Genomic DNA, 10,372 nt, shown 5'->3' with positions numbered 1-10,372 from the left:
AGTGTCCCTTTAAAGTGGTAGAAATGAATACTACTAATAATAGTTTTATTGCTACTCGAATAGCCGGGAGCCAGGCGCAGAATTCTGCAAAAAGCGGTCATGTAAATGTAGGCGATTCCAAACCTTAAGGCGTCCAGTTTAGCTTTTAGTGCATTAAAGAAGAAATAAATGCCAGTAATAGTAGTTTCATTCATACTCAAATCAGGTGGAGCCAAGCGCATATCACTGAAAAAGCGCTCATATAATGTAGCCCACCCAAGCTTAGAAGCTTCGGAGAAGTTTACTTAGCCGTCACTGCATCTAAGAACCATACACATCTGTCTAGACATCGTTTCAGCCCACACATCCGCTCACAACACGAACAAAACATTCAAAGCACCGAGGCAAACACGGCAAAAACACCGGAACGCTGCGAAGTCCAATGCACTGGCTCAGTTCACCAACGAGGGGAGCGCCAAGTGGTGGCGGCACCCGCCCAGCTCCCCGGTTCAAGACTCTGTGATGAAGTATACGAGTAATACGCGGGCCCAATAATTATGCAAGCGATTGAAAAGTACCCAACCGAAAAGGAACTAAAACAACAGGACACTATCCCGCCAAAACTGCATGCAGCTTGCCTGGAAGGGGTGTCCAAGAAATTTGACATGAAAAAGTGAGAGCTCCGATGAATGGTGATTGTTTGAGCCATTTCTGCTTTGCGGACGACATACTCTTGTTCGGTGAGTCTTGAGAACACCTGAAAAAAATGGCGGAGCTTGCACTAGTGCTGCCAGGCTGGAGAAACGGCAGAGCTGGCGGCCCCTTCTCACTTCGTCGGCCCTGGCGGCCCTTCTCACTTCGTGTTGCACCGCACATGGATTTTTGAACTTGCCACTGAGAGTTGTTCATCACTGGCAGACCTGGGTCGCCTTGTCTGCCGGCTTTCACGTATCTCCAAAAGGATACCGCATTAGCACGCGCTAGAACCTGCGGAAGCCGGCGCTCCGAACTCGGCGTCTGGGCTTCCCATTTCAAGCGCGAACGCACGTGAACTGGCGAAGACGCGAGTGCACGAGAGATCACGTGATCAACGCAAGCGCATAGAAGCCGGTTTCAAAAAGCGGAGAACCCAGGTTAGATCCGGGCTACGGAAAGCGTTTTTAACCCTGGTTCGCCTCTTTTTCGCGTCATACAGGAACGGCCTTTTGCTCTTTTTTGTGCTTAAATTGGGAGGTAAGGTATCATTTTTCGTTCTTTTATTATTTAGTTCCAACCTCCCAAAGCCATGAGTGCATATGCCAAACCGTCTGCGACACACAGCACACGCGCGGTATAAAACTCAACCTATATACGGCCTGAAAAAAAAAGTTACGCCTACTCTGCAAGTTCGCACGAAGCAGTTACCACACGACCGCAACTAGATTTCAGGTAAGCAGCCGCTCGCTTTTTGAATATAATGAATCCACAGTGCTTGAGCGCGATGCACTTTCTGTCGGCCCTAGTCCCCTTTGGCTATGCTCGCGCATATGCAGCATATGGCTTTCCAGACATCTTTTAGGCGCTAATTATTGCAAGATACATGTCAAAACGCATTGTTCAAATAAAGATTATATTTCAATTCGCTTGGAACATTGCGTTTTTGCTCTCCGTGCTTGGAGCGGACCGCGGGGGCATATCGACATCCTTTACGCTCAAGCTGGTCAAGTGACGGGCAGAACACCCGGAAGTTCAACTGCTCCAAGCAGCGAGCGCACGGCGGGCTTATACCGGCGCACGCCGTATCGCACTTTTGGTTACTTTTAGCGCTCGTGCGCTTATAGTTTAGTTGTTTCCCAGAAGTATGTATCAAGAACCCGAAATTATCCGTGGGCCTGTTAAACAAAGGGTGCAACGTTGAACTCGTTATTAAATAGCGCACATCGCGTGCACCTGCAAATAAAAATAGGTAAACTTGTGTCTGAAAGTATTCAATTCGGAATTTGTAAAGAAGTACCGGTCACGCGACAAAAAACGCAGTAATGCACAATATCCACCAGGACGTAGAAGTTCATTTATCTTACTGCCATACGCCCCCAATTGGCTGCTCCGCTTTCTCAGTTTTTTAGCCGCCCAGGATAATCACTTTTAGACCTGATGTGCCATATAAGTCAGATCATCCCTTTCCTGCCAGGCAACGTTAAGATTAGCCGATAAGCATCCATGCTGTCTCTGTAAATTCGGGCTTGGACACTTCCTGTGGCTGAATTATGCTGCACGTAGAAATAATGGAAGTCAACTAAATGTCGATAAAAGAGGAGAGTAGAATTGACTTATTCTTTCACATATTAATGCAACAAAGTCGTAAGTCCACACTGTATTAATATCAAATAATTAAAAGTGGCCAGAACAAGGCATATTACGATGGTAATTTCGAACAAACCATTGGCAGTGAGTAATGGCTCACTGAAGTCATTACTAATGCCAGAGTCCTTCATTACTAATGCCAGAGTCCTTCATTGAAGGACTCTGCTAATGCTCTGTGACACGGAACGCTGGTAAAATTTTGCGCCGACTGTCCTCGATTTCACCGCGGGTGATGAAGCACCAACATCCTTCGTGTCGATAATGCAGAAATTGGCGAGCTCCATCCGAAAGACAGCCTCCGTGAGGAGACCGAGAGCACTAGATAATTGATGCAGTTCGACAGCATACAATCAATTTCGCGAGTTTAAAATATGCCACCAGTAGAAATCCAGGTATCGATCTTTTTTTTCAAACGCTGTTTGGTCCAGATCCTGGCCGTTTGCAGGTGCTGCGATTTAAAGGCATCTCGTGGCATCATACAACGAACAAGGCCACAAACAAAAAAAATCATGCAACCGTTCATCTAAGAACGAATTTGGTTAAGCGCGAAGTTTTCTCGAGACGAAGTCTTTGGTTATCGTCTGCGTTTGGAATGACTTTCCACAAGGTAGAAATGTAGCAATTGTACAGACGGCGGCTTTACAATTCGAGTGGCCCGGGTTCGCGTCCGGCCTCTGAAGCGTTTGTTTCTTTCACTTCTCTCACTATCATCATCATCGTCAGTGGAAGTTGCCTTTCCTGCCAGACATTTTCCGCTTTATATACACAATCAGTGAGAACACTAATTTTCGCTTCGGAAATGCAAAGTGTTCTTTTTACCCTATTTTTTCCGATGGATTTTTCTGCAGTTTGCGCAGTCACCATATCACTGACCAGGTTATGGAGAAGCTCCATCACAGCCCGAACAATGGTAATTGTTTGAATATAATTTAGGGTTTTTAATTTCAAGGTCGTTGCGTGTATGAATGCCTTTTAATTTTATCAACCCCACCTTCTTAGCAAACCACTGAAACAGAAAGTTTGCATCAAATAGAAACTTTTTACTACCGTTTCTTTGCAAACTAATTACCTCGAAATCACTTCAACTTTTTCTGCAATATCCCTTTGAAATAGCTTACCACCTGCTGTGAAAATATTTATTTGCGTGTAGTTATTTAAATCGCCCAAAGAAGACCATCTTTTGTCCTGTTCTTGGTCTTTTGTAACGTTTTTGCGTATTTATTTCTAAATGGAACTGGATATGGCAGTCTTGTTTGGTCAGTGCTGAACTTTTCCCTCTTTTGATTTTTTTGAAATGAATTTCTCGTTGCGATTATTTTAAAGGGACACTGAAGTGATATGTAAACATTGCGGGATTACTAGCGCAAATTGTAGTCCGGAGTCCCCAGGCCATGTTTCGACCACTCTAGGCGCGTTTACGCGATTTTATTTAGTAGAAAAACTAATTCGAAAATGCTGTCCTCCTCTCTTTACACTCGCCCATTTTCTGTGGCGTTTTCGTGTGACGTCAGGAGGGGATGAGCTGGCAATTGGCTGCGCCACGGCTGCGCTATTGAACGGTTCCCCGGCCGACAGAGTCAGTCGGCCCAGCGTTTCGTCCGCCGGCCGCCGGCGGGTCGTCGCAATCAAGGAGGTTAAAAAAAATTGCTTGGTCGCAATTCATTCGCTTAGTTGGAACGAAGCCAGGACACGTTTGTGAATGGAAGAATGTGCCTTTCTTTACTTGGTTTGTTTGTACACTGTGTCTAGCTCCAAGTCAAGGTCGCTTCACACAAGCGCTGCACAAACGCACATGCGACGCTTCGCTGACTGGTACGCCAGTAGGAAAATATAAGGCATCTTGAAGGCGGGAGAAGAGTCAGCAAAGTCAATATAGGTACTAAGGAAATAAAATCAACTGATATTTTTACCGTACAGCGTAAAACTAGGGCGCGGGAAGCACTTTTTTGCGCTGGGCGAACAAGCACAGCGGTCAGCAGCACGACTACGCATCTGAGAACGCTTTTCCGTCTACGAAATGCAATTGCTAGACGTGAGCTACTGTGGAAACTCGGGCGACGCTTACTGCACGATCGCAGTACAACAAATAGTCACCTAAGCTGCTTGAAATGCCAAAACTAAATGAAAGTGTAAACCGGTTGTACAACATATACCCTATATTAGAAAAAAATTCCCCCGCATTTCCCCGAGGGGGAGAATGTGAAAGTGCGAATGCACGGTTGTCGGCCCGCTTGCGGCGCTTGCGCTCGGCCCCCGCAGCCCACCGCCTCGCCGCCTTCTCTTCCATCTCTTCCATCGGGTTTGTAGTATCACGTGTACACCACGCAGTTATCAAGCCGCTATAACGCCGCTGAGTCGCCAACGCACGCCGCTGACGACGTAGTTTGAATGCGTTAAAGATATAAGGCGCGTCAACACTCATATCACCGTCGCGTCCGTGGCTTGATCTTCTCGCCGTTCCGAGCGGCTGTGTTTCTCTATGCTCTCAGCTGGAAACAGCGCATCGGCCACTGGCCGAGGTACTACTTCGTCCGGAACTAACATGGATACGTACAAAATCATCCTTCCCCGTCTGCCAACCGGTAATGTTGTCTTGAACACTGTCTTCCTGCATGCGGACTTGAAAGGCCGGCCATGCCGTGCTCCCGATTTTAGGGATGCTCTGGCTCGCGTGATCAACCTCCGCGACGTCTTGTGTATAGGGCAATACCAAATGAGCCACGTGTGGATGGTTACTTGCGTCTCGAGCGCCGTCAAGCAGAAGCTAGTCCAGCTGGAGAAGTTCATCGTCAAAGAGAGAGAGAGAGAGAAATAACTTTATTGGGAGAGGCTGGTGATCCTAGGCGTCGGCCAAGAGCCCTTGGGCTCTAGCAGCGTCTTCGGCCAGCTGGACGGCCCAGACTTGATCCGCTGGGTCGTGGCTGAGCAACACGGTCTCCCATTGCTCCGCCCGAGTGATTCTGCGCGCGGGTATAGCCGCCTGCGGGCAGGCCCATAGCATATGTGCTAGATCTGCCCTTTCTTTACATTTATGGCATTTATCCGAATGTTGCCCTGGATAGCAGTAGCTATACATAACCGGGTTTGGATATGAGTTTGTTTGCAGTAGCCGCCATACGACGGATTGCCTCTTGTTGAGTGACGGGTGAGCGGGGGGGAAACGGGCCCGTTCCAGACGATAGTGATTTTTTATGTCCCTGTAGGACACGAGCCGATCCCTGCCCGACCATCGGAGCGAATGGGCGAATGGGGTGTTAGGGTCGATGTCAGCTCGGTCGGTGAATCCTCGAGCAGCATCGTGCGCGCACTCGTTCCCGGCCAGGCCGGAGTGGGCAGGTGCCCATATCAGGTAGATTTTGCCGGTCCGCGCATCGCGACGGAAGCCAGATGTGAGAATTGCAGACGCCTCTGGGGAGATCCGCCCTCTCGAAAAATTTATAATGGCAGATTTAGAATCACTGATGACATATTTGATATTTGCGGAGGCCGTCATTGCCAGTGCTATGGCCGCCTCTTCTCCCACTTCCGGTTCCTTCGTGGGAATCGAGCCGGAAGCTATGGAATTTCCCTGCCGATCGACTACCACTAATGCCATGGCGTCGCGGCCTTCGTAATCGGCTGCGTCCACGTAAGCCACGTTCTCTGATTTTTCGTACTGTTTGTGGAGGGCTTTGGCCCGCGCGTGTCTTCGTTCCAGATTGTGCACGGGATCCATGTTTTTTGGAATGGGTGGTATCGATATGCCTTCTCTTATGGTTGGGTGAAGTGGGACCTTGGTTGGGGCAGTACTCGGGTAAGTGATGCCAGTAGAGTCGAGGATGTGCCGTCCAGTCGCGCTGTACGTAAGTCGTTCTCGTTGCGCTAAGCGTTGAGCTTCGATGAGTTCGCTTAGCGTATTGTGTAGCCCAAGTGCCTCGAAGCGTTCGGTCGATGCGGTAAGCGGTATCCCGATAGCTTGCTTATAAGCTCGCCTAATGAGAGCGTCGATTTTGTGTTCTTCGTCCTTTTTAAGGTCTAAGAACGGAGTGACATACGTTATCCTGCTTACAACAAAAGTTTCAACTAATCGTACTAGATTGAGTTCCTTCATGCCGTGATGGCGGTTTGCAATGCGGGAGATGAGTCGGGTGATTTGAGAGACCTTCTTTTTGAGAGAGAGGATGGTTTCGGAATTGTGTCCGTTCGCCTGTATGCGAAGGCCAAGAACCCGTACGCTTGTGACTATGGGGATGCGTTGGGTTCCACCACCAGCGAAGAGATGGACTTCCGGAGGGGTCTTATCTGTGCGCCGCCCTCGACTGGTTGGTCGATATAGTAAAAGCTCCGATTTTTGCGGAGAGCAGCTGAGACCGCGAGGGCCGACGTAATCTTCGACTGCTTCGATTGCCTGTTGTAGCGTGTCCTGAATGTGGCCGTCGCTGCCTCCGGAGACCCAGAGCGTAACATCGTCTGCGTAAAGGCTATGTTGAAGGCTGTAAATTCGGTTTAAAATTTCAGGAAGACCAATCATGGCGACGTTGAAGAGAAAAGGGGACAGGAAAGAGCCTTGGGGCGTCCCCCTGTTCCCTAGCTTTATCGCATCGGATTCCATTCTCCCTACAGCGAGGGTAGCTGTGCGGTCTGAAAGAAAGTTGCTGATGTACTCATAGACTCTTGTCCCGACACCGAGTTTGCTCAGGTTCGTGAGGATAGCCGAGTGTTTGACGTTGTCAAAGGCCTTTGTGAGGTCAAGACCCAAAATTGCTCTAGTGTCAAGTGGTGAGCAGCGCGCCCCGTCTATGACGTCGTATTTTATCACGTCTTGCGCAGAGAGTTTTGGTCGAAAGCCGATCATCGTGTGCGGAAAAAGACCGTTGTCCTCCATGTAGCTGTTGAGCCTGTTGAGTATGACGTGCTCCATTAATTTCCCTACACAAGATGTGAGCGAAATCGGTCTGAGGTTTTCGAGCTGAAGTTTCTTGCCTGGTTTGGGAATCATAATCACCTTAGCCGTTTTCCACATGTCGGGTATTTGGCCCCGCTCCCAGCACACGTTCATATAGCGGGTGAGGGCTTCAATTGATTCATCGTCCAGATTTCGGAGCATTTTATTTGTGATGCCATCTGGACCTGGCGACGACCCGGTTCGCAGGGTTACGATGGCCCCTCGTACTTCGCTGACAGTGATGGGTCGATCAAGGAGGTCATTTTCCTGTCCCGTGTAGCGAGGGAGGACCTCACGTGCGGAGTCTCCGAAGTATCTATCCTTAATTGTTTTGATCAGCTCGGTGTCGCAACCCTTAAAGTTGTGTAGAAGTATGTTGAGGTTGTTTTTCTGCGTGGTTTTACTATTGTCAGGGTCGATGAGACAGCGTAGAATATTCCAGGTCTTTGAGAGTCCAATTTCATATTCCATTCGATCACACGTGCTGTGCCAATTTTGACGTGTTAGTTGACTTGTGTAATCTTCAATGTCGCGATTGAGAGTAGCGAGGCGCCGCCTCAGGTTGCGATTTAGCTTTTGTTTCCGAAGTCTCTGGTGCAAACTGCGCTGGGCCTCCCACATGTGAAGGAGCTTCGCATCGGCTTGATAAAGACCTGCATCTGCCGGTATTTCTTTAGTAGCCTGTTTGGCATCCCTGCAGAGTTGTTCTGTCCATTCCCGAATGTCAGATATCTCCTCGATGGCAGGGCTGCCCGCAACGTCAGATGAGGTACGTTCGGCGACTCGTATTTTGCGGAAGGCGTCCCAATCAATAAGGTGGAGTTTCTTGCCGTACGGGTATTTAGTGACCCTAGATTCGACCCCAATCACGACGATGTAGTGGTCACTGCCGAGGTTTTCTTGACTGTTGAACCAGGTGGCATCTTTGCGCGTGTTCTTCGTGAAGGCGAGGTCGGGAGTAGTATCGCCACTCACGCTGTTTCCTATGCGGGTGGGCCGTGTGGGGTCAGTGATTAAGGTGAGACCCTCTCTATGCGCATCGAGCCAGAGGTTTCGCCCCTTAATCGTGTCCCGTTTATATCTCCACTCTGTGTGGTGAGCGTTGAAATCTCCGACGACTATTAGGGTGTTTCCCCTGGCCAGTTCGAGGGTTTTACGAAAAAGTTGACCGAATTTGTGGGCGTTTCGAGGAGAGCTGTATATATTAAGTATAAATATGGTCTGTGTTCTGTGTTTGCTGTCTGGAATTAATTCAACAAGGATGTGAGCCGCAGACGACGCACCCACCCCGGCATCGTGACGGATCGCCGGAATGTTTCGCCTCACGAGAGTGGCTACCATGGGTTTTTGCTTCGAGTTAACACCAGCGGCGTCTTAAGATTGCAGTGTATGGTGTTTGACCCGGATACAAAGAATGTTAAGATGAAGCTACTTTGGGTGCCGCGTCACATGGAAAACCGTAGAGTAACAGAAGCGTTCGAACCATTTGGAACCACCCAATCCATTACCAGAGAAATGTGGCGGTGTCCGGGAATGGGCCATATGGAGACTGGAGCTCGCGAGGTGTCCCTTACACTAAAGGATGGAGTATCGGTCTCTGATGTGCCGCATATGATGGACATTTATGGGAGCCAGTGTCTTGTACTAATTCCTGGAAGGCCACCTCTTTGTTTGCGGTGCAGCAGGATTGGGCACGTGCGACGGCAGTGCCGAACACCCCGGTGCAACGAGTGTCGCCGATATGGTCATACCGCAGAAAGGTGCGTCATGACATACGCAGACAAGCTTCGTCATGGCCAGGAATCAACTACTGAAGATGACGTCTCCGCTCATGTCATGGATGTGACGGAGGTCGTTGACGCATCAGGTGAAGTTGGCCAGTCGGTGCTATCGGAAAATCCGGAGGCTGGGCCTCAAGATTCTTCGGCGGAGGATCGCAGGGAACTGGAGCCCTACCCTGTGCCACCTGATTGCGAGCGGCAGGATGATTCCCAGCCTAGTAAGCAGAACCGGGAAGAGGAAATGGACACGCATTCGACAGCTTCGAATGACGCTTCAGGGGAGGTTCATGCTGCGGTACCTTTACCTGCCAGCGATGATGACAGCAGTGATGCCTCCTGCGGAGAAGGTGGAGATGACAGTTCCGTTACCTTGCCGTCCGCATCCTGGGCGGATGCTGTGGCTCTACCAGAGGATGTTCCGGGTGGTAACAGCGGATCGGTGAAGAGGCCAGCTCCTGCCGACGGCGAGGACAAGTCATCGAGCGCTGGCAAAAAGCAAGCGTCCAATGCTCAAGATTCTTCCGACATGGCTGTGGTGACTAGTGGTCTTGTGACGCGGGCTGGCTCCAAAAAGTCAGGAAAATCACTGTCATCCAAGACCACCCGCAAGGGTGGCACATCTGGAGGTGAAAAGGTCGCTTGAGAAGCTCCAACAAAATGGCAAGTGTCACAGCATTTCACGCTGCCACACTTAACGTGAGAGGTCTAAGAAACAGGAGAAGGCAATACCAGCTTTTACGCCTCCTTAAACGGATGGGCGTGGACATTGCGGCCATCCAGGAGACAAAGCTCTGCAGTGATGAGGACACGGCGGCTGCATTAGAACCCTTTTTAGAGCATTACAGCGTATGTGTTAGTCCCTCTGCAGGCTTGTCTGGTGGATGTTTTTTGGTTATTAGCAAGAAAGTTGAGTTTTCCAGTCTCTCCTGTAGTATAGATGATGCTGGGCGTTTTATTTGCTGTGACCTTGTTATGATAGGAGTTGAATGGCGTATCATATGCATTTATGCTCCAGTGAATTGTCGGGAACGTAACTCCTTTTTTATGTCACTAGGGAATTTTCTACGCACAGAACGGAAAATCCTCCTCATGGGGGATTTTAATTGTGTCTGCTGTGAGCAAGACCGATCTAGACCACGTTCACAATACGACCAAAGTGCAGCCACCCTGTCTGATTTAGTGCATGATAATGGTCTTGTTGATGTTGGTCAGGTAAAAGGGAGTACCATGCACTTTACTCACTTTCAGAGCAATTCGAATGCCCGTCTTGACCGCATATACATTTCAGCAGAAGAGATGCCTAGAATTTCTGACTATATTGTACGCCCGATCTTCTTCACAGACC

General features: G+C 49.3%; 1 protein-coding gene across 1 annotated transcript; it reads left to right on the top strand.

Annotated features, from left to right (window-relative positions):
• Positions 1-4,801: 4,801 nt before the first annotated feature.
• On the top strand, positions 4,802-9,670 carry LOC144166530 (uncharacterized). Its single transcript, XM_077696037.1, has 2 exons — positions 4,802-5,117; positions 8,625-9,670. The coding sequence occupies exons 1-2, from the start codon at positions 4,802-4,804 to the stop codon at positions 9,668-9,670; spliced, it is 1,362 nt and encodes a 453-aa protein (XP_077552163.1).
• The last annotated feature ends 702 nt before the right edge of the window (positions 9,671-10,372 follow it).

This window comes from Haemaphysalis longicornis, unplaced genomic scaffold (genome assembly GCF_048455015.1).
Source record: "Haemaphysalis longicornis isolate Haplotype H1 unplaced genomic scaffold, Haemaphysalis longicornis Haplotype H1 scaffold_179, whole genome shotgun sequence".
Taxonomy (NCBI): Eukaryota; Metazoa; Arthropoda; class Arachnida; order Ixodida; family Ixodidae; genus Haemaphysalis; species Haemaphysalis longicornis.
The sequence above is the reverse complement of the archived record's forward strand: the minus strand, read 5'-3'. Positions and strand labels throughout refer to the sequence as shown.

What these genes read in the sequence shown, in the direction of transcription:
- LOC144166530 (XM_077696037.1), top strand. Translation starts at nt 4,802, where the DNA reads ATGCTCTCAGCTGGAAACAGCGCATCGGCCACTGGCCGAGGTACTACT. An exon ending in GGAGAAGTTCATCGTCAAAG is followed by an intron (nt 5,118 to 8,624) that starts AGAGAGAGAGAG and finishes GCGGCGTCTTAA; the next exon opens with GATTGCAGTGTATGGTGTTT.